The sequence below is a fragment of the Condylura cristata genome, unplaced genomic scaffold (assembly GCF_000260355.1).
Source record: "Condylura cristata isolate star-nosed mole 26May11 unplaced genomic scaffold, ConCri1.0 scaffold00005, whole genome shotgun sequence".
NCBI lineage: Eukaryota > Metazoa > Chordata > Mammalia > Eulipotyphla > Talpidae > Condylura > Condylura cristata.
This window is the reverse complement of record NW_004567106.1, coordinates 63,103,228-63,127,511: the sequence shown is the minus strand read 5'-3', so window position 1 is coordinate 63,127,511 and position 24,284 is coordinate 63,103,228. Positions and strand designations below refer to the sequence as shown.

The 24,284-nt window shown below is 45.0% G+C and overlaps 1 protein-coding gene across 1 annotated transcript in view; it reads right to left on the bottom strand.

The window, feature by feature from the left end:
• Positions 1-279: 279 nt before the first annotated feature.
• Positions 280-24,284, bottom strand: part of LRGUK (leucine-rich repeats and guanylate kinase domain containing) — a 63,100-nt gene continuing 39,095 nt past the window's right edge. The window contains exons 9-16 of the mRNA XM_012720773.1: positions 24,133-24,219; positions 22,486-22,592; positions 18,836-18,955; positions 13,553-13,649; positions 10,200-10,313; positions 8,213-8,414; positions 7,552-7,647; positions 280-2,306 (exon numbers count right to left, since the gene is read on the bottom strand). Of these exons, the coding sequence (XP_012576227.1) occupies positions 280-2,306; positions 7,552-7,647; positions 8,213-8,414; positions 10,200-10,313; positions 13,553-13,649; positions 18,836-18,955; positions 22,486-22,592; positions 24,133-24,219 (2,850 nt within the window). The remainder of the gene's footprint in view (positions 2,307-7,551; positions 7,648-8,212; positions 8,415-10,199; positions 10,314-13,552; positions 13,650-18,835; positions 18,956-22,485; positions 22,593-24,132; positions 24,220-24,284) is intronic.

Sequence of the window (24,284 nt, the reverse complement as noted above, 5' to 3'; positions counted from 1 at the left end):
AAGCCAATGACAGGCACAGCCCGGCTCTTGCCCACGTGGGGCTCGTGCTGGACGTCACAGGCGTCTGGACGCAATGCCCCTTGCCGATGTCACCCCCAAGAAGGGCTCTCTGTTGGCAGCAAAGGAGCGAGGCTGCCGTGGCGAGGTACAGACGTGCAGGCTGTGGCCATCTGAGTGTGGTGGCTGGACGGCGGGGGCTGAGAGGAAAGCAGCTGAGGGAGGGCCGGGTGTCCCGGCCACAGCTCTCCGCCGACGCTGATGACTGATGGACTCGGTGGCTTAGACCTTGGTGCTCTGGCTTCCCCTGGCGCGCAGTCTTCCTTTCCGGCTGCCCTGCTCCTCCACAGACTGCTGGGGCGTGGCTGGGCTTTGGTCCCGTGCTGCTCCCCGGTGTTTGTGGGGACGTTTCTCTTTGGCTTGCTGCCCGGAAGCACTGTCCCCTTGGCCAGCACTCCCTCGGGCCTGACTGGTCCCCTGATCCGCTTGTGCCTCTCTGACAGGTGCCTGGACGGGGGCTGCGCCCCCCGGCTCTGCCTCTGCGTGGTGGGCAGCAGGCTCTCGCTTCTGAGCCCGTCTCTTTTGAGGCCCCTGCCCTTTTCTCCCGGGGGCCCCCACAGAAGCAGAACCGCCGGGGGAGGCCTCTGCAGGGCTCTCGCTCTGGGGAGGGCTTGTGTGCGCTGGCTGGCCGTCACTGGGGGAGGTTTCCTGTGCTTGAGATAATCCTTCAGAATTCTCTCTCTTCAGAGAGGGCTTTTTCCTGGACATGGCTACCTTCTGAATTAGGGCACTTGAGGGGAGCTTGTTATGAGTCTTTTTTGGGGAAGAATGTCCTCTTTCCTTTTTCTCTTCCTGTAACTGGGGGTCTTTAGGCAGGGGTGCGGCGTGAGGTGGCTCTGGGACTTCCGTTGATTGGGCTTTTCTTTTCCCAATCAACGCAGAAGGGCTGGGGCGAGGGTGGTGGGACGCCTTGGGGGGCATCGGCTTACTCTGGGACTCTCGCTGTGAGGCTCTCCCATGGCTGGGCCCCGTCGTTTTCACATGTGTGGGCCCGTTAGCTGTCTCTCTTTGGATAGGGAGTTTTTTTTTCCTAGCCTCTGTTGGCTTCCCAGCCTCTTGATTTTGGGATGAAGTTTGCAGGTCTGGAATCTTCTTGCTGGAGGAGTGGCCTACCTTGGGACCTTGCCTTTCCTTTGCAGGGCGAGGTCCTCTGTTCGGAGGCCGCTGCCGTTCTGTGAAGGGCGTGGAGATGCGAGGGAGCCTGACTACCTGAGCCGCCCCTGGCGGCGGGTCAGGCGCCTGCTCTTGGACTGGGGGACTGATGAGTGGGAGTTTCACTTCCCTGACTGTCTCTTCCTGGGCCTGCTGAGAACTGGGACCTGAGTGGGGAGGGCTGATGGGAGGAAGTTTGCTGGGGTCTCCTTCTTGGACCTGCAGGGGTCTGGGAGAAGGCGTCAGGGTCTGATCTGAGGCTGTTCCTAACGCATCCTCCCTGCTGGGGGAGAGCAGCTTGGGGGTAGGCCTCGGACTCTGGAGGGGTGCAAGGACCCGCGGCTGGGGCAGCCTGGTGGGAGCCAGCCGGCTTCTGGGAAGCACAGTGGCCGGGGCCTCCCTGGCCTGTGTCTGGTTTGTATTTGTTGAGTCTTGGGGATGTGGCAGTTCGGGGTAAGGAGTGCCAGCCCTAGCAACTTCTGCTTTGGGGGCTCCCTCCTCTAGAGGTTGTTGTGTATCTCCATCAGGGTAGGAAGGCTCTCTTGGAGGATCGTGATGGGAACTGGTGAGTGGCTGACTGGCTGACTCAGTTTCCTCATCCTGGGGTTTCTGGGGGTTGAGGGATGTTGGGCCAGTGGGGGTTACCTTGGCCTCCCCTGATTCTTCATCTTGCTCTGGCTGCTGCAGAGGCTCTTGGGAAGAAGAAGTAGAAGCCTGTCCAACTTTCCCCTTGGCTGTCTGGGCCTTGTCAGGGAGCTCTGTGGTGGTTTTTGGAGAAGGATCTGATTGTTGATCATCCCCTTCCTTCTGGTTTGGGGAGATGTCTTGAGTCTGTTGGGGAACAGCAGATGAGTTGGACTGGGAAGGTGGCTCGTCTTCAGTGTGGCTACTGGGAGGGAGCTCTTTTTGATGGGTTTCTCCCTCCTGCTTCTGGGAGGCAGCTAAGTTCTGATTTTCAGGGACATCTGCATGAATCTGCATTCCAGAGAGATGATCTGTTATCCTGCCATCTGCTTGCAGTTTCGCCAAGCGTCTTGGGGAGGGAACCAGGTGAGCTGGGACCCCAGAGGGTGTCTTCTTGCTAGAGGGAACGCCTGCTTTAATGTAGAGAGAAGTTAGCTAAAAGTATGTCATCAGGTACAGCTATGTAACTTTAGAAATGAATAATTAAAGGTGTTTTTTCCTTTGATGCACAGAAGGCCTTGAACAGAAATAAAATGACACAGTTGAAGACTATAACCATTCTTTCTCCTTGAGGATACTAAGGACCTAGAATTCTGATGTAGTAGAACTTCAAAGAGTTTTAGCCAGCTGGAAAGCATAAGCTTTAATGAGTATACACAAGCCTTACTCACAGACTCAGTATTTATATCCAAGGCTGTGAGTGGTAAGAGAAGTTGCAAAGTGATTGAGATTTAAAATGCTCACTACTTCAGCGGTCAAGTTGGGTTACTGATACGAGCAGGCACGCATACATGAGAGACGAGGGAAAGAACACATACGGCACGGTGACTCAGAAACGCTGTCCTGAGCACCTGCCGTGGGGGCTGCTGCCGTCTCCACCCATCCCAAGGGCTACCCTTTCTCTCCAAGTCGGTTCTGACTTCAAAATGGCTTTCAGAGCCCACTGCTGATGATGCGGCTGCTGCTGAGACTTGCTTCCATCCATCATATGAGAACCAGTTCTCCAAGTGACTCTAATGTCAGAGACATAATCACCCCCAGCAGACACCTGTTTAGAATAGAAGCTCCGAGATGTTCTGATGGCTCAAGGGTCATCTTAAGCCAGTCCAAAGGGTATAGCCCTGCAGTGCACACCTGTCTGAAACTGTTCTTGGCTCACTTGGGATATATACTCAGAGATAGCAAACCATCCCCTCCACAAGGCAGGATGAGCTTGGACTACTCCAGGTTCTCACCAGTCCACCAATGGGTGTATCAACCAGAAAAGAGTGGGAGTAAGTACAGGCTTGCCCTTGACAGTGTTTCTGGGCAGATGTCCTGTTCATCATTCTTACTCCCTAGTTTACAAGTGACAAACAAGAACCTGGATTTAGTCTGGAGAAAGTTGATAATGGATATAGAAATTTCTATTTGGGGAGAGGAAACATTCTGTAAATAGGTAGTGGTGATGGTTCCATTACATTGTGAATGTAATTAGTTCTGTTAAACTGTACACTTAAAAATAAAACATGCAGTTTTAACCAATTTAGCACAATAAAAAAGATAGAATAATATAAAAATAGTGAAACCAAATGAAGATTTGCTTTACCTATAGGGCCTCCTAGTTAAGTTATAGGGACTTTTTTTTAATGAGTCACACAATTTGGCAATAATACCATGCCCTTTATTACAGATAAAGGCACCACTTTCAGACTAGTAAATTGCTCAATTTCTCTATTTGACTCATCACCATCCTCATTTTCCTCTATCATTAGTCAGAATTTTGAATGCTGGTTTGCAAAATACTTTATGATCTTTATAGCAAGAATTCAGGATAGAGCTGGATCAGCTTTTAAAGAGCTTTACTAGAATTACCAACTATTCCAGAAATAAGCTGCATAAAAACAAAAAAAAAGGGCAAAGCCACAATTCTACTGAATTGTGAAGTTGAGTTCACCCTTATTTTAAAAGAATTATTACTGCACTGTTGTAGGGGGAAAATAAAAGAATTCTGTACCTAAGTTACTATTTTACCTATCAAATGAAAATGTAATTAATCTTGTTTATCCCTGGTGACAGTTTGTATTTCAGGGTCCAGGCTGATGGGTCTGCTCTACTCAGAACTGAGAGACCTTAGGCCTATTAAATTGTATTCTGATTCACAAATTAGCAACATGAAATTACTCAAAAGAAAATGTATTATTCAAGTATTTGGGAGTAATGTTCAGACCACACGCCATCAGGTCTGTCTGCACTAGAGCCTAACACAGGCTGGCCCCACTGGGGAAAACTCAGCTCTGGGAGACCAGATTCCAGCAGCTTCCCTGATAGGAACTATGGTAGGTTTGTCTTTGTTTTTTAGAAAGGGGAGTTCAAAGTGATTTTTCTAATCAAATTATGGGTGATGTTTCCAATACAAAACTAAAGCCTAAGAGGCCCCCAGAGGATGTTCTTGCTTTGCTCACAGGAGGACACCACTGAGTGACTCCTACAGCCTGGCGTAAGGCTGAATCACCACAGCCCCTCAGAGGCCAGCGTGCCTGGAACAGAGGGGAGGCCAAGGAGCATGGTGCTGCTGTGAGGGAAGTTGAGTAGAGAGGAGGTCTGGGAGCAGAGGCAATATGCGGGTATACACCCGTGGCCCGGGGGAAGTCTGATGCTGAGGGGCATCAGACTGGAGACACAACAGAGAATGTACTCTACGTACACTCTCTTTCCACACATGCACCAGCAGGGAGGTGGGAGAAGTGGAACCAGACCTCTAGCCCACAACAGCAGCTGGCCACCTCCTCCCTAGCTGGAGGCTCCTAAGGCGTCCGCAACAGATAGACAGGCATAAATACAGCACAGCACCAATTGCTGGAACATGGAGATAATTTAAAGTAGCAAAATGGGCAGACAGAAGAAAGTGACGTGGCAATTTAAGAGCATAAGGAGAGAACAGCTCTCTAGAACCAAACTCAAAGGTGTGGAAGATTCTATCTCCCTGCCACATCGAGAATTCAAAATAGCTGTTGTGAAAACTCAGAAAAGCAATTTATGAAGTTCCAGAATAAAATGAACCAGCAGAAGGTCAAAATTGGAGCTTTACGTGAAAAACTTAACACTCAGGGATCTGAAGACTTAGCGAATGAGATCACAAGGGCTATAGAGTTATGTGGCCAGAACACAGGATGACTGAGAGAAACAGGAAGCCAGAAGAGACCCACCAAGAGTAAGGAAAAGCCTTCCAAAAATAAAGTCCCAGGACCAGATGGCTTCATTGGTGAACCCTACCACATTTTCAAAGCAAAGGTAGTAACCTATCTTTCTCAAGAGTTTCCAAAGAATTGAAAGGGAAGGAAGCTCCAAACAGTTTCATGATGAAACAACATTCTCATTCCAGAACCACAGGGCCATAACTGAAAAGCAAACAAAACCAGACTTTGTCTCCAGTGAACAAACATGCAAAAATCCTCAACAAAATACTTGTAAATGGCTTCAACAACACATTGGAAGGATTACGCATATGCGTAATCTACATACAGAAAGGGACAGTCTATTGCAAGCTGATTCCTGTGACCTAATCACAGGAACAAAAAGGAAAGACAAAAACCATGTTTATCTCAATAGATGCAACCAAAGCATTTGACAAGCATCAGCATCCATTTATGATAAAAACCCAGTGTATAGAAGGAACATAACTCAATATAATAATGAGAAACCACAGCTGACATCATAGCTAGTGGTAAAAATCTCAAAGACCTCTACCCACATGACGCCTTTCAGTGGCACCTCAGTGCCAACGGCACAGACCGCAGACTGCTGCTTCCCTCAGTGCTTCAGAAGCAGTCGGGCTCAGGGCACTGACTCGTGTTTACCCGGCCTCCCAGGGCTGATTTAAAGCCAGAACACGAACTTATTAATTTACAATGGGAGATGGACCCGACTCAGGGAGCAGGGCAGGGTGTTCTAACACAGGACGCAGCCCCCGCTGGGCCAAGTCCACCCCCGGGACCAAATTAAAGATCACAAGGTTGCTGGGTGAGCGAAGGTGTCAGATTTCCTCAAGAGAAATTTCCATGGAACTATGGTAGCCTCACTAGAGACATGACACAACTCCACCGTCACAGCTTTCTAAAGAACCGAGCCTCGTGTGTAGAAGCTGAGGTGCTGGATAAACACACTGTACCCTACCAGCTTAACATCCCTGGCCCCTGTGGGCTGAGCACAGGCCCCCACCAATGCTGTTTTTAACAGGGCACAGGCGCCTCAGGCCGGGCTCCCGGGGCCCATGGGACACACAAGAGAGGAAAACCTTGGTCAGTATGCGTTGGTTGTTAACCAGTAGCACCCTGACCTGGGGAGTGTGTGTCAAATGCAAAACAGCACAGTGTGTCTGAACTCTGGTGAAACCATGCCCAGGCCCACCCCAACACGGTCAGGATACAGACAGGCAAGCACAGCTCTCCAAGCTCAAGAGCCACCAGAGTGGACACAGGTAGGGAGAAAGCAGCAGAACACGTGACACAACGCCAAAGAGGTGGAGCTGACACCGTCTAGTGTCAGTTCTGTCACCCAACGTGGCCTCAATGACTGGTTGCAACTTAAGAGGTCATCTGTACGAGATTTAGTCTATGGGGTGCCCTCTTTTCTCCATCATGGTGGTAAAATATACATCATGTATAATTCCCCAATTTGACCATTTTCTGAGTGTACAGCTTGGGGGCATCAAGTTCGTTCACATTGTTGTGCAACCATCACCACTACCTACCTCCAGAGACCGAGCCTCTGTCCCGCTGAACACTAACTCCCTATTTCCCCTCCACCTCCAGCCCTGACCATGCTACTTCCCTGTCTCAGTTTAAGGGCCCTAGACATCGTACATGACGGAGTCACACACAGTACTGGTGGTGTGACTGGCTGTGTAACCGAGCATAATATCCTCAAGGCTTTGTATCATTGTAGACTGTCAGGATTTTTCTTTAAGGCTTAAATATTTCCTTTTGTCTATAAGGCGCATTTTGTCTGTTTTTCTGTTGGTGGGCACCTGGGTTGCTTCCTCCTTTCGGCTCTCTTGAATGAAGCTGCTATAAATCTGGGCATGCAAATGCCTGCTGAAGTCCCTGTTTGCAGTGCAGGGGCAGGTAGACACCCAGAGTGAGGCCGCTGCTGGGTTAGAGCAGTAATTCTCTCCTTGACACCTCAGCAGCCTGCCAAGGAGGAGGCAGGGCTAGGCCCAGGCTCACACCCTGTGAGCAGAGCTCCTCCACTGTACTCTCTAGCACAACATTTTGAGGTCTGGAGCAATGCCAAAGACAGGGAAAAGAAGTCTCCTGGACAGAAACACCACTAGACAGACCAGCTAGACAAAACACTGCTTTGGCCTTGTCCGAGAACCCGGAAGGTTCTGGAAGGCCAATTTCTGAAACACGAGGTGACCTTTCCTACCGTGAACCCCAAGGCACTGCCCAGCATGTTCCCGAAGGGCAAATTCTGGCCACCAAGAAGAGTGAAGGCAAAGTCCACACGGCTGACTGGGACAGCTCATTTGTGGGGACCATTGTCCCAGAAGTGTAGGGAATGCAGAGCTAGAGCCAGCCTTCACCTGGCAGAAGCATCCCTACCAATGCACTCGCAGGTTAGCTTTCCATTGCAAAAGAAAAAAAAAAATCTGGCACAAAAGGAGTAAGAAAGTACCTGCAATGGGAGCCAATGTGTTGGCCGTTTCCTCAGACAACCCCAGGTATTCTCTCACGAGCTGACTCAGGTTTTGGTAGGCGACATCCAGGTCATCTGCAGTAAAGGCGAGAGTGTGTGTTAAGGCAGCAGGACCTACCAGAATGGTCCATGTGTGACTGCTGGTGGGAATGGCTTTGGCTACATTTCATTTCTGGAATGTGCGTGTGTATGTGGGGGTGGGGGTGGGGAGTTGGAACCCAGGAATGTGATAGTCCTGTGACATGATGTTGTAAGGCAAAGGGGGTTTTGCAGATGTGCTCAGGGTTACTTATCAGCTCGAATTTGAGCTGATCAGAAGGGAGGTTCTCCAGGGGAGTCAACTAATCACATGGAGCACCACAAGAGAATTCTCTGGTAGCAGAAGAGGAAGGCAGAGACTTGAAGCTCAGGGAGGACTTGACGTATGGGGTGTTGACTCAAAAGCGAAGAAGCTCCCTGGATAGGAACTGGCAGCAGCCCGTGGGGTCTGTGGGCAGCACAGCCTTGGGGACCTCAGTCCTACAACCCTAAGAAATTGTACTCTGCCAGCATTAAGTGTGCAAGCCCCGGGTGGTGGATTTTCTGCCCAGTGGTCTTACATTTAAAAAAAAAAAAAAAGAAATTTACTGAGGTTACTGACCTGCATTGATTACTGCATCAAAATAGCCTGGGAATTTCTGATTAATTTTGATATATAGGTCCACCCTGGAGACAGCAAATTCAATTTCTGCACGACTGAATAGTCCTTTTCTACGCAAGTATCCCTCATATTTTTTCTTATTCATTGGTACCACCATGATATACCGAGGCTCAAAGTAGGAATATTTCAAACTTCTTACACCCTATGCATTTAAAGAAAAGATAAGAAATTAGAAACAGGTAAAAGGAATTCAGAAATCATCCCGGAGACATCTGACAACGTATGTATAAGTAATATCAGGTTGCAGAGGGATTTTGAAATCTATGTGACTAGCTATTTTCCTATACATATCTCGGAATTAGATTATTTCTCTGTTCATCAAATATTAAATTGTCACTGGAATAGTTCATTCTGCCTGGTTATCCTCTAGCTCCTCAAGCTAATGAATGTGGTAAAAAAGTAAAGTTCTAGCTACAGACAGGTACAGTTTACCGTGGCATCGCACCTTTGTGACTGGAAAGGAATTTCAGTTCTACATTTCAAAAGGTAACCAAGCAGCACCAGAGACAGAGCCCTTACCAGAAAAGACTTCTCCTCTGTGCCATATCTATGAGACCTTTCTGCCTCTATTAGCTCTCAAAGCCTCTTCCCAGGGCAGGTGTCTGGCAAGTGCACATTCCCCTGGAGCTCACAGCATGAAGCAGTGGCAGCAGGGGCCTGGAGTGCTGGGTGGTGACGCAGCTCTGGAGAGCACACCATGCAGACCGTTCAGGTTCCCTCAGGATCATTCCCTTCAGGGAAGCAGAAGTGCTGTGCTAAGTGGACTCTGAAGACCCTCCCGACTCTGTCTTATTCTCGACAGTTTAACTTATATTCAGAATGTTAAAAAAACTTCTGGGGGAAGAAAAACATACTCTTTCCATTTCTGAAAGAATGACAAGCAGTTGGAAAAATGCATACACGGAGGACAGAGAGGAAACAAGGCCTGGTTTCCACATTCAACCTCTTGGGAACGAGAAGGAGAAAGACAGTGGGGTGGGGTTCTCGAAGCTCTCTGATTCTGCCATGTCTGAGGAAGACATTTAGCAGATGAGCAAAACAAAAAGCCCTGTTAGTCTACAAACAAAGAAAACTTCCCTACAGGTACAAAGGCAATAAATTGCAGAAAGATGAAGATCGAAGAATTTCAAAGTGAGGAGAAGTGACGAAACATCACAGGCTTCCATAAACTAGCGACCCTGCTCCCATGCATGAGATTCGGAGTCAACAGTAAAGGACATGCCTAGGCCCGGCCCTTTAGGTTTGGTCTAATGGGATCATTTCTACTTTAACTTTTCTGATGACAGGAGTTAATGAACACTTCAATTTCTAAATGTGTCTTTTGCCATCTCACAAAAGATAACTTGAGAAAAAAATGAACTGTCTAAAGATTTCATATGTTTTATACAGCTATCTGTTTTTACAACAAACGAGTGAGTTACTCATGCCTTTGCCCTCTGTCTTAATTTTGGAGACGATTCTGTTACAGAAGATCACAGGGGAAAGACAGGCTACTGAGGCAGAGAGAAGTCTCCTGAAATCTACAAGTCTAAATTGCTAAAGTCTAAGGAATGCTGAGCAGTGAGCCATGTGACCACACAGCCCACAGTCTGTGGAGAATGGGAGATGGAGGCAGAGCCGCCACTTTATCTGATATCACTCTATGTAAGTGGAGACCAAGGTCTGTAACAAAAGGGATAATGTGGAGAGGGTGTGGGGAGGAAGTAATCCTGAGTAGAGTTTTACTCAAAGCATATGTCTGGTTTCTTGGAATCGAACGCCTGCCTTTCAGGTTTCACGAGCCTGGCTTCCTGCATTCCAACGATGTGCTTGAACCTCACTGGACTTGGTGTTCCTCCTGTATCTAGCGACATTGTCCTCCCTCACCCTAACACACACACAAATTCATTCACACTTAAAGTAGATCAAGTGAATGCAAAGTACTTACCTCTATTTCCATATGGATACAGCTTGCCAGCCCATCTCGTGCGATGCCGTCCACGGTGTCCCTATTGAGTCCGTAACTGTGGTTGCCGTAGTTATATGTGAGGATGAATTTCCCCTGAAATCGGAGAAGTACAGAGACTTTCCTCTGACAGCTGCCATCAGGCAACTGAACATAGTTATTTTATGTCTAACATGATTGCACAAAATACACATTATTAGCAATTAGAGGAGAATGATAATAGGTTTATGAAGCTTAATATCACACTGTACTACAGAAATATATGCAGCATCCTAGGTCGATAAAAAATATATATGTATATTTTGAAAAACTGCCGAAGGCCCTGAAGCTTGTGATAGAACAGATTGCTCTGCTTGCTACTCCCTGCCAAGATAGCACCGTAAACCTTCATTACTGAGCCGGTCTAATAGCTCGCCCTTTGCCTCAGCCATTTCAGTTATGCCAGCATACCCGATAGCCCAGGAAAAAGCTTCCATTCTCAAGTCTTGCCTTTCTAGATAAGTCTGAAGGCCATGAATTATAGGGACATTCTAAAACCTTTGCATCCCTGAGATAAGCTGTGGCAAAACAGATACATCCACTTTTTCCTTATAAAGAGAGCTCATTAATAGAATGTCCTCGGATGTTATTCAGTAGAATTATGTATGCCCTGTCATTACCTGATTTCTACACTGTCTTCTCTCTGTATTCTAGAGTCCAGATCTACTGAAAGTTGCTTTCCTTTGCAAGAAATGCAAGTAAAAATATCGCTCTCAAAATAATGACTTTCTCATGGACACCACTGTATTTATGAAACCACCGGGTCTAGTCTAAATTGGGAGGCCAATGACAATAGAAAGGAAAGAAGAAAGATGACCTTGAGAACTCAGACTCCTGACTGACAGGACTTTGAGATGAACCTTGAGGCCTAGTGAATTGAGAGATGGTAGCATTGCTAAGAACAGTAGGGGGTAGGGGTCTTTTATGTCACCCATACCACTGGCCTCAGATGTGCTGATGTCTATGTGGGTGGGAGCTGGGTTATCTGTCGGGGTAGTACAAGGGTGACTCTTGAGGGGAGTGGTGGGTAGTCTCTGGGGAATGTGTCTACTGTGGGCATTGAGGAGAATCCCTCCACTCCATAATCAAAGAGATTGTCAACAATAAATATTCTTCATTTTTTGTTTTCTTAATGTCATAATTTCTTTGGTCTTTTGAACAAATACCATGCCCTGTTTTCTTCTAATTACATTCTATCCAGCTGGGCAAGATGACCTTGTCAGCACAAGAGAGCAGCGTTTTCTACAGGAGACTGAATATATACCCTACTAAAGGACTGGTGTGTCTGTGGGCATGTGGGGGCAGATTAGTGGCGAGATGAGCCTGAAGAGGGTCATGAGCATTAGAGGGGTATCCTAGAGCCTAGGGTAGCATTAGATTTCAGGATAATAGAGCTAAACTTGGGAGGAGGTGGGTGTGTGTTCAGAGTGGGTCGGAGTGCTGGCCATAGTGTGGGGGGTGGGCAGGCCATCTGAGTAGCTGAGTAGAGAAGTGGAGTGTGGGTGTGACAGGCGAAGCTGACCATGCCATGAGGGTGTAATCTGTCTGTCTCTCTCCATGAAGTTGTCTCAAGCTCATCTCAGAGGAAGGGAGGGCAGAGGCAAAGTTCCGATGAAGGAAATAGTGTTCTATTGAAAGCGTCTATGTTAGCAGAAGTGGTACAAATGAGTACTTTGCAAACACACGTGGATTGCTGTAGAGCCAGGAAAAATTTCAGACAAAATACGCTATAGCGTGCAGTGACTTCCTAGACTCGGCGCTGAACCAGACAGGATAAGGTGTGGCAGGCTGGGAGCATATGTGCTACTGAGAACAGACAGACGTGCCGAACAAGCAAAGTAAGTGCCTCAGACTCTAACGAGAGAAACTAATGTTAGTTTGGGGGACAAGTTATCTTTCAACTTAGAGTCCTAAGAGAATGCTTCTTGCTAATGTCAATATACCCCTCAAATCTCTGTTCAGGCTTTTAGATATAGATGGTTTAGGGTACTCTTGGCACATGAACTGAACCACTAAAATAGAACCAAGGAGAGATGGTTCTTCTGACAAGGTCAGAGGGGAAACAGCCCAGGGATGATAGAACGTTCTCACCACGGGTCTCTATGAATGCAAGGCTGCTACTCAGAATTAAACTAAAAATCCCGCAATGCCGGTACTTCCATGTTTACAGTATAGGTATTGGGGTGTAAGCCAGTCTGCTATTTGAGGGTAGGGCAGAGACAGGAGGGGCAGAGGAGAACGGGCTACAGGGGAGAGGGGCTTTAACCATCAGAACATCTCTGGTGGGAGAAGGTGATGATCTTTCGAAAGGGGAAACAGGCTGCTCATTAATCTGCCCCAGGAACGAAACCACTGGGGTGTAGGTTTGTTTGGTGATAGAAGAGATGAAACTATAAACAAGCATACAGCTTGTTTATATAAAGGTCTACAAGAGGTCTACAGGTTCATAAGCGGTGTTCTCTCAGGTATCACCATGGACAAGTGTTAAGAGCAGACAAAGCACAAAAGGAAGGGCCAAGGGAGGGAAGCAGTCCCTTTGTGGGAGCAGCTCCAGAAAGAACAGATGTGGTTCAAGAAAATGAAATCAGAGATAAGAGTGCTATGAATTAACCCCAAGCAGTAGAATTATCAGTGTTTCAGGAACAAAAAAAATCACATTGACCTAGATTGTCCAGAGTGTCTACAATGCAGACTAATAAGGATAATTACCCCCACCTAGTAAAGAGGGACCTCAAAGCAACTAGGAATCCCCCCCCCCCAAACAACAAACAGGAGTTCTATTTGCATTAAAATGCTCAGCCCCACAGACCAGACTCCTAGGGAGCTGCAAGGTCAAGGGTGTACTTGCATCTGCCAGGGGAGGGCGGCACAAGGACACGGTGTTTAGGGTCACAAATACTAGAGTGCACCAGAGAGCACAAGCAGGAGTGGGGCGGGCTAGAACACCCCAACCTGGGCATGCTCTGAGCCAGCACCTTGTGTCTCAAATCATCAATGACCACAACACCTGACAAACCCAGTCACGGGAACTTCTCACATCATGTTTGCACCCCACTTTCCCTAAGCCATCTACTTACTCGGTTTTATTGGGAATGTATGAATTTCTTCAAGATCCTAAAAACAAAGCTGCATTTGAAAGATGCACTTTAGTGGTTTAAGAAAATCCATTTTCAGTAAGAACAGCTCTCTTATAACATAACATTTAATTGTTCTGTTTCTCAATACCATTTCCTAATCTCTCTGCCCAAGAACTTGTATTTCTTGTGTACAACAGAAGTAAAGAAGCATCATCTTACCATGTTTAGCATTTCATCAAAAACTTCTTGAGAGATAAAATGATAGTCGACTCGATCCCCCTCTCCAAAGTAAGGCGGTCTTGTGGTGTGACAGGCCCTGGAAACATACACAGGTAAGCTTGGCTCTGTCTATCAAGGTGGAATCCCAGATGGAAATGGGTTCAGTGGAAAGCATGTTGGGAAAGACTGAAGCTGATCCCAGAATCATCAATCACAAATAACATAACTGAGGTTGGAAAAGGCACTGCTGTTTTGAAGGACTAGACTGTTCGGTTCTATGCTCCGGGCATTAGACAAATTTTGGCTTGTTGAGACCAAGTTTTTACTCATTGCTACTTACCAGCTCTCCAGATACTTAGCGGTATCTTCCCTGATACCACACGAAAATATTACTCATATTTTCCACATTTTTTGCCTTCTGGGAAGGCAACCTGATTTTTAGATTATTCTATGGTTTTTAAAATGGGGGATGAGCACAGGTAAACGTTTGACAGGTCAATTTATTCTTCACACAAAAAAAGCTTTTGGTAGTTGTACCTGCTTTTATTTTACAGATGAAGCTATGGCACAACAATGAAGCAACGCCAGGGTGATTCCAAAGCCCATTCCTTTTCCTGTCACACTGCATGTAACATTGCAACCTTGAAAGTCTCTCCATTACGAAGTCAAAGACCAAGAAATTTTTATAGTTCATACCATTGCCCTTCTTTCATTATAAACAAGGAACAGCTCTCCTGGTAAATTCTGAAGTCTTAACATTACATTTGAATTGCACACTTAGGAAAAAGAATGCATGCTTCAGAGGAGAGAGGAGGCTGTCAAAACACTGTGACATTTGTTGAGCTGTTTGAACACACTGGCATTTCTTCACCCACCTTGGCAGAGACCTGAGGCCCTCTGTCTATTGGAGTCCCTGACAGTCAGGGAAGATTAAGCCGTGACTTGGCATCTCAGCTGAAATCCCCTAGCTAAGTGTACACAGTACAATGAATTTGCATTTCTCAACAAAAGAAATGTGTGAGAGGGCTTTTTTCCAGAATTTCTAAAAAAGACAAAGACGTACTTCGAAGCATCCAGGGGATAAAGAGGTGGCTTCACTACTGTGGAGAATGCTGATGACAGACCCTTCATCCCCTGCAGAACTTTCTAGCAAGAAAGACCTAAGACAACCTGCGGTGTTTTGAATCTGTCATCCAATTTTCACATATGGAAACACGAGCTGTGTAGTGTGCCACCCAAATACGAACATCTTTAAAAGGAAATACTTCAGATCCAAAGCAACGTTTCACTAAATTTACTTAGGAAAAAAAAAGATGCCAGATTTCAGATAAGGACATTTTCTTGGGCCATCACTTTTGATATCCTTCCTCTCCCTTGTCTAAATATAAATTCAGTGATAATTTACATTTCTCTGGATTTATTATTTACTAATTAATTCACTAGTTAAAACATGGCACATTAGTTAAATTATGGCTTGTAATGGGAGCCATATGCTGTCATTTTCACTAAACAGACAGAAGTGAGTTAGTCGTTAACTCCAGACTACAGGATAGGTCATAAAAGTCTAAGGGTGATGTTGGACAGTCCAAAGGCCAACTCATGGGCCAGCTGTCATCAGGGATCCTCACAAACCAAGTGCAAGGAAAATAGGAGATGACCAGGAGGAAAAGGGATCTGGAAGCCCGTGCCAAAGAATGTAATGGTAAATTATCCAGTGAAATATAATAGAAACAAAAGATGTCTGAGAAGTTAGCAGGTGAATGAAGAAGCAGAAATTTCTCAGTGTGGTTCACAATTCTGGACCAGACTACCTCAGGAAATAATGAACTTGTTACTGCAAATATGAGGTAGAGGCTTGGTTGTGAACGTATCAAATATAGCACATTGTATTGTAGGTAAATGAACTCTTTCATGGCTATCCACAGAAGCCCAAGATTTCCTAGAACATTCACTTAGGCAAATTAATTGGTTCTAATGCTCAACACAATTACGTGTCAATCAGTGGCTGTCAATTCAAGAGGTCACAAACACAGAAGATTCCAGTAACACTATGTCTGAGTATTTAGTTCCAGGAAGCCACTAGTCTGTCCACATTCCAGTCAGTAGATTTCTGCTTTCTAACTTATGCCATCTCTCCTGTAATTATATCCTAACTGGTCTCTTTATCTTTAGCTTCCCTCCCCCCTAAGCCCTTTCCCAAATTGCTGACAGGCTTTGCATCTAAAATGCAGCAGTATTCATGATACCCCCCTGCCTAGGCCCCTTATGATTGGACCCATTTATCTTTCTGTTCTTATCCTCTGCCATCTCCCGCTATATTTCATGCTCAGTCACAGTGTATGTATGTTCAGTTAATCAAATGAACTTGTTCTTCCCAGACGGCACATCTCCTAAGTCCCACATCCATCTCCCTTGTGCTTCCATCACAGAGGTTCTTTCCTTCCTCTCGTGACAGCACCCATCAAACTGTTAAGAGACCACTTACTATCTGACTTTCATATTGGGCTGCTGTAAGCTTCCAGAAGGGCACGGCCATGTCTATTTGCTTTATGATTTTATCAGACTCATGGCACATGGTGCTCAATAAACATGACCGAGGGGCTAAAGAATAATTCTAGTTTGTCACATATCTATAAACAAACAGATTAGACTGCACTTAAGTAGCAATAGCTCACACCAACTCATTTAGCTAAATGGCAATAGTCTTTTCCTTTACTGTACTATAGTGCTGAAGTAAAACAGATTTAGTAGTCAGTGTCATAGAACAGATTCTGAAAATAGCGATGGCTCTAAATGAGCCACCGGAGGAAGAAGTTCGTTCTTTTGTAACTGTTCAGATTGCTTTCACAGTCTCAGCTCTGGAGACTGTGTGTCCTGCTTCCCTAGTTATCCAGCATTCTTCAGGAAGCTACTACTGATGTAGCAACACTAAGGTTGGAAATTAATAGGACATGAAGAACAATGAACCTACTTCTGAAACCAAATATAAACCTAAAACAAGAGCAAAATTTCCATCACACTAATAATATGTTATACCACTAAACTATGCTTTTGATATTTACTTATCTGGATATGCAACTTAGTATGAGCAAAACTTGCCAAATGTCTTAGTTTTGGGTCAATGAAATCTGAAAAAGGCAGGCAAAATGCCAGGAGAAAATGAAATAAATAGGAGAGAAAGAAAAGATTCAAGTGAATGGCAGAGTAAGAGCCTTTATAAGTGCTCATCTGTCTTGCCGTGAGTCAGTATGTATGCCTTTTGTTCATTTAATTAAAAAAATCAATAAAGTTTATGTTGGATAAAGAATTAAAAAAAAAAAAAACCTAAGCAGGAGTCATATGTCTTGCCCGAGGATGTACTATGGTTTTATCATTTGTTTGAACTAGAAAATTGTAGCATAACTGGACTACGGTGGTGGATGGTGGATATTTTAGTGATGGAATGCTATGGTAACATCGAAGAAGGGGGGATTCTACACTTCCAAAATACAAAGTAATGTAAACCAATGTTCCCTCAATAATTTTTTTTTAATTGCTACACAGAGTAGTAACCATACCACCTTACTTTCTCAATGGATGAAATGATTATCCAATGTCCATGCCTCTGTGGTATGTCATACCTCTTAAGGTAACATGCTATTAAACAGCTCTGCTTTCTACACCCAGGAGGATGCCCATTTGTGAGCCTATGTGGGAAGCAGGTGAGTGAGTGGAGTGGTAGGAACATCTTTCCACTCACCATAACAATAGCTTAACAGTAGTGACAATAGAGAAGCATGTTAGGGTTTTATTTCACCATCTTGTGTTTCCACACAAAAGGTGAACAACTGTACTTAAGGTCTGTTACCCCACTAGATTATAAGTTTCATCAAGGCAGGACCTCATCAATCTCATACCCACTGCATATTCAGAGTCTAGCTCATGGAGAGAACTCAATGACTATTAACTGGAATAATGAATTAGTAGGTGATGAAAACAGGATGAATTTGTCCTTTCATCTCTCCATATTTCCATCATTGGAAGTTGGGGGAAAATCACCAATGTTTATCACAAAAACTTCCCTCCATATGTAGCATAGGACACCATTAACTCATCCTTCAACATAGACATCTTTCAACATAGACAACCAGCAAGTGATCCATTTAATGTTTATCAGGTGCACAGTAAGTCCTTGGCCATGAACTAACCATTGCGAACTCAATGGAGAGCCAAGCATACATTGCTGCCTACCCTGACTAGGTTTCTAGATGAGCAAACAGACACTAAATAGAATAATTGCAAGCTTGATGGATAAGCATTCTAATAGGGAAGAGTGCAGGGTTTAATGAAAATGAATAATGGAGCCTATCCTGGTAAAAATGTCGACACAGACTGAAGCAGAGACTTGGTAGTGAGTGAACCTGGAGAGATTTTTGGGTGGTTTAAGTTTTTGGGCAATTTTGCTCTATTTAAACAGGAATTTCAAGGTTAAATGTTTGGTCCAGAAAACTGTGGAGTGTACTGAATGCTAACCTGAGGGAAAGAAAAGGAAAAACTCTGCTTCTATTTCTCTTTCCTACCTCAGGTAAGCAGTTGAAGGGGACTTTCCAAGAGAGGTTGTACAGGCCACCACTGTCCCACAGACAAACCCACACATCACCACCACATATACATACACGGGCCCCGCCCTCATCACCATGCAAGCAAGCAGTCCTATCCATCACTAACCACAGCATTGCAATTACTGGCGCTATTTGGTACAGGAGGACCCTGCATCAACCACAAATAGGGTTTATTAAAAAGCACAAACACTTTCAAAACCTTGGAGGCATGTGTGAGCTTAAACATTTTGAGGACTACAGTTTTTAAAAATATATAGCATACTTGGCCCTCCCTGGTGGCGCAGCGGGTTAAAGCACAGCACTGAGAATCTGAAGCCACTTCCGCATGAGTTCGATTCCTGCCTGCCGCCTGCCCCGGAGGAGACCACATGGCAAGCCAGACCTCTCCTGACCCGCCCGCTGCTTCCCTCAGCAGTGTACTTCGTCGATCTGCCTGTTCTGCTCCCCACTCTGTCTCTGGTGAAGCCTCTCACCGCCCCTGAGCCTCTGGCCTGTACCCCAGTTCTGTATGAATAAATAAATAAATCTTTAAAAATATATATATAGCATACCTCAACACAGAAGTAATGACTGAGAAGATAATAAGGCTACCATGTAGATTTTTGCACCTGCTTAAAACCATTGGTCAGAATGAGCAGTATCTGAGTTTTTTACAGGCCTACCAGCCAAGAAACAAACTTACCCATATCTGAAGTAAGTGTTAAACTGTCTGCAGAGGCGGTGGGCGAGTTCTCGTTTCCCACAGGCTTGAGGGCCAGCTAATATCAACATGGGATAAGGTGCGTCCAGACTGGGCAGAGTGCTGCAATGGATACAGGTGGGTCAGCGAGGGTGCATCCGGCGTGCAGGGAGCTTGGCGCCATCACAATCCAACGGGTGAACACTAGCTCCGTGTAGACAAGGGCTAGAAGGATTGTTCGACTTTCCAGAAGCAAGGTAATCATAGTAAACCACAAGCGATACTCAGAGCACAATGACAGGGTAAAATCCAAGTACATGTAAAATTACAACACCTTAAAGAAAAAACATACATAATATGCACGATACTGCTTGATGAAGTTCCTTTCTGGAGCTAAAATCTGTGCAGAAGAAAGGAGAAGAAGCAGTTTCCAGAAGATTATACAGTAGATGATACAGTTTATAGAACATTCTGAAATGACAGCGTTATAGAGATGGGGAACAGATTAGAGGTAGTCAGTTGAAGATCAGACAGAGAAAGAAGGCTGCCCCTCTAAGAGGGAAGGATAGGGGTCTTTATGACAAAATCTCTCTGGATCTTGACTGTAGATACTCATGAGTAAACCTACACTCCCCTGATCAGTGCCATTTCCTTGATTGCCGTACTTGACTCTCTAGTGATAGCTGCAGCCATTAGGAAAAACTGGGAGAAAGGTATATGGAATTTCTGTCATTTCTTACAGCTGAATGTCAATCTAAAATTAGCTCAAAATATAATGTTTAAATGATTAAAGAGAAGAAAAAGATTTTAAATTACTGGAGCTAAACAAAGGAGATCTTCCTTAAGAACCTCAAAACAAAGAAACAGGACAATGAAAGCCTGCAATTAATGAAAACTCTTAAAATTATAAAACCATCCATTGAAACAGCTACAGTATACCTAAGAATATTAATCCAGAATTACTAATGCCAAGATCTACTCTAGTAAAATCACTGGCATTTAAAGAAAAAAAAAAAAGATCAGCTAGAAAGAGAAAGCACATCTTCCCTTTAATCTTCCCTTAAAAGTTTTTTAACGGAAAGAAAATTATAAATTATTGCATTTTTTTTCAACAGCAATGTTTTGCATCAAAAGAAAGTAGAGTAGCGTCTTTAATATTTTCAAAGGAAAAGGTGTGAGTCATAGATTTTATACTTGGTAAAAGTGACTTTTAAGTAGAAAAAGCAGAGAATATCATCAACATGCGAGAAGGCTTAAGGGTCGCTGATCACATAGCACTTCCTAAGGAATCTTCTAGAGAACATGCCAAGCCAAATGACTGGAGAGACATCAACATGTGGGGTGGTTGTGAGCAATCAACATGCCACTATCCACAGAACTAAGAGTAAAGACAGCAAAGGGCAAAAGACAGTTTGTGATGGATATGTGTTCTAACAATATATAGTAAGCTATCTTTAAAATGGCTGACACTTTTATGAAATGCGTACCAAATTCAGAAAGACAAAATAGATTAGCAGTTGCCAGGGGCTTGGACTAGGAGGCAATGGGGAATTATTGCTTAGTGGGGCCAGAGTTTGCTTGGGGTATGGATGGTAGCGATTTTTGTACACAATTTTGAATATAACTAATGCCACTGTGGTTACAAGTGATTAATATGGTAAATTTTATGTTATATATATTTTGCACAATTAAAAAAAAATGGGGGGTGTCTTTACTCTTAGTTCTGTGGATAGTGGCATGTTGATTGCTCACTACCATCCCACATGTTGATGTCTCTCCAGTCATTTGGCTTGGCATGTTCTCTAGAATGGAGAGCGCATGGGCAAGCATGTTTCTAATGTTGGCAGTAATTGTGCTGGCGGTAGAATTAGTACGGGTGTCCAGAGACTGTCATGGTGTAATATGGGGTAAAAGAAGTGTAATTATGAGATATTTGAATCCCTGGGAACCTTGCTGTGTGAGAAAAAGAGGTAAAGAGAGAAAGTTAAGGAGGAGCTCAATCATGTCTTGAAGAATTGTATCAATAGGCATTCAGCACTTCTATCTATAAGTAGAAATAGAGCTCTATCTAGACATAGATCAGATAGAAATAAACAGATGGAATAAATGTAGATGGAGGGAGGGAGGGAGGGAGGGAGGAAACCCAGAAATCTTTCGCTCTGCCTGCTGAAGGGCCTAGAAACAATGACTGGGGAGTAACAAGCCAGGGCCTTTTGGAGAAATGACTATTTCCAGAGCTCAGACAGAACTTGGAGATGAACCTAGAGGCCTTGTCAGACCAGAGAGGAAGGAAGCTACTGACAACCTCTGGAACAGAGTTCAGGTTCTGCTATGTCATTTTAATATTCTCTCCTCACACTGATCACACCAGGAGAAGGGACAGTCATATCTCAGTCATGCAGCATTAAACTCCCAAGGCCAGAAGCTGGTTTCCTGAGCTGACTTCCAGGGTTGGCAGAGTGCTGGGTACTGGCCTAGAGTGGCCAGGACAATGGCAGCCTGCTCTTGCCTGCGTGAGTTTATCATAATGAACTCCACTCCGACCTGGAGCATCTGGGGCTGCCTGGCCATTTGCTTTGTCTGCCTGACAGCAAGAAATGCTCAAGAAATATGTTCACCAGAAACTGCTGTAAATTTCTTTGATAACTGTATTTTATACCAAATCACCCTAAAGCATGAAACAACCTGCAATCTCAATCTTGAAAAGAAATACAAAGAGGACTGAGATACCCTTCTTTTAAATCAAATGTGCATTCCCAGGTGTATGCAAATCATTGATCACTCATCTCACCTAGAGGAGTACCATATTATAAAACTGTCCACATCTCCATTATGCAATTACATCTAAAAATCATGACCTGTACACCAAATAAAACATTTTGCTTTCTGTGGGGAACCAACCCTGTGAAGTACAGGAGCAACTATCACATGGATAAACCATTTATAACCAAGAGATTTCACAAGTATTTTTAAAATGCCTTTGGATATTGATAGAATTTTTACATTATACTTATAGCATAAATGGCCATCTGCTGCAACAGACTGTTTAGAAAGAAAGGGAGAAACCATGGTAAATCTGTCTTTGAACTTGGAGGTGAGAGACTCTATTCATGTGTTCAACCAGGCTGAGCGACTCCTCCCTGCTGGGATCATCGCAGCTCAGAGCAATCAGGATAAAGACTATTTCAGGTTTTCCTGGTCCCGGGGGCTTCCTTCTAGGGGCTCCCCAATAATCGGAATTCAGGGCATGTTTTTCAGCAGGGGTGTCTAGCATTCTCTCCCAGTTAAGGAAAAATTTACAAAGCATAGAAACCATTACCGCTTTGTTAAGAAGGCAGAGGACTATGGTTCCATCCTACAGCAGAGACGCTGACACTTTTTTTTTCATTTCACTGTCTAGTGTCACAGGCTTAAAGGGCTGTGCCCAATTCAAAGGCCAGAAGAGAGGGGGGGTGGGGGTGCATTCATCACCATCCTTGGGAAAACACCCAGGACCCGGCCAGTACTCAGGCAGGGAAGGGTTGCGTGGTGAGATGGAGACCACACAGCCTGTTTATCTAAAGAGCTGATTCCGTCCCTCACAGAGGATGAGAGAGGGAAAGAGCATAAGCTTCCATCCTGAGCTCCCCCTGGGGAGGCTGAGGCTTCCCTACCTGTCAAAGATCTTCTGGGGCTGCAGCACGCTGTTGACCACGTGGGTCAGATGATCTCTCACTGCCACCACTTCCGGGGGAGGGTCGTATTTATTTATGGCAGCCACCTTTCGTGTCAGAAATATGAAGGGAAAACACGTTTCACTTCTACAAGGAAGCCAAGGCTGAGATTTTCTTCAAGGAAATATTCTAGACAGGCAACCCCATGCTCAGGAGTCTGTGAGTTCAGTTTTCAGGTCTAAATAATGATTCCTTAAAATGTTGAAAATAAGTAAAATACTGAGCTACCGTCCCTGGGCTTCCAGCTACTTACGCTACCTGGCTTGACCACAGAAAAAGTAAAAACAAAGTAGTTCTACAACCCATGATTGTAAATCAGCAAATATTCCAACTTTCAGTATGAGAAGGACTAAAATTCACTGTTCTGGGTTCCAGACAGCTGAACTGCAGATTTTTGTCCCTCCTGCTGTTCACCAAGATCTGTTCCCATTTTCCCATTCTACCTCTCCCTCCTCTGGCTTAACGTTTTCCTCTGGTAAGGATCCCGGCCTTTCCTCAGAATGTACGGTTTACTGTTCCCTTGTCTGTCACCCCTCTACACACGTCATCTTCGGCCATCACACTTCATTTAATATGTAGTTTCGTATTTTGTTCATTTCACAAAATATTAAAGGGAACGGAGAGTCTAGTAAATGCCTCTGGATGTAAGAATAACAGCCTAGCATCCCTACCTATTTTTTTTTCTTTACTTTTTTTTTTATTATTTTTTAAAATTTTGTAACAGTTTATTTTTACATCATTTTGTACATTTTTTTTTCCATCTCAGTTGTAATCCCCGCAGGTTTCCCATCACCAAGTCACCCGTGTGCCATCACCATAATCCCGTGCATTTCCCTCCCCACCCCGTTTTTGATCCCATTCCCCACTCCACCCCCGCAAAAGTCTCTGGTATATGGTTGTTCATTATTTTTGTTATTTTCTCGCCTGGTCCATTATAGTCATCCCTACCTATTTTTAATCAAGATTTCAGAAAGGCAGTTAACATTTGTTCCTGTTTTTAGTCCCACCTCAAATTTACATGCGCTCCCTCGTGACTGTCTGTCGCGCTTAGCGGTCACGGGACTCCAGGGCACTACCAGCCGGTGTCCCTGGGCTCGTGGGCAGAGGCTGGCGGGGCCAGCCTTCAGGGTCTGGTCTCTCTCCATCATTATTTTAAAGATCAGAACTAAGCCTTTAACAGATCAGAGTAGTGATGTATTTGAGGACCTTCTGGGGATGTCAGCATGGCAGTCTAACATTTTCAGGGTGAAAATGAAATGTTGGGGTAACGCGGATGTGATCGTGCACCTCCAAAAGAGTGCGCGAGTCTGCCAGCCATCACGCTGCGGGCCTTAGGAGCGGGGTGCTGCTCTTGACCCCCATCTCTCCACTGCGTCAGCAGAGGGCGTCTGCTGAGTTTGTGCTGATGCTTAGCTTTGCAGGGGGTTTCAACTGACAGCCAGGGGCAAGAAAATACTCCCCAGAAGGTTAATTTACACAGGGCTGGGTGTGTCTGTTGGAGACACCGCAGGTGGGGGAGGGGAGGGAGGAGCAGCAGGAGTTCTTCTGTGCATGGGTAAGAGCACTGGCAGCTACAGGTTGACTTACCTTTTCCTCCACTTTAATCTTCTTCTGATCTAATTCTGTTAATCGTAGCAGCATAAAAATGACGAAGAACCAGTAATCAGATTTTTCCTAGTTAAAACAGCAAGAGGACATTTCAATTTGCCTTCCCTTCCCCCAAATTCATGAATCCAGCC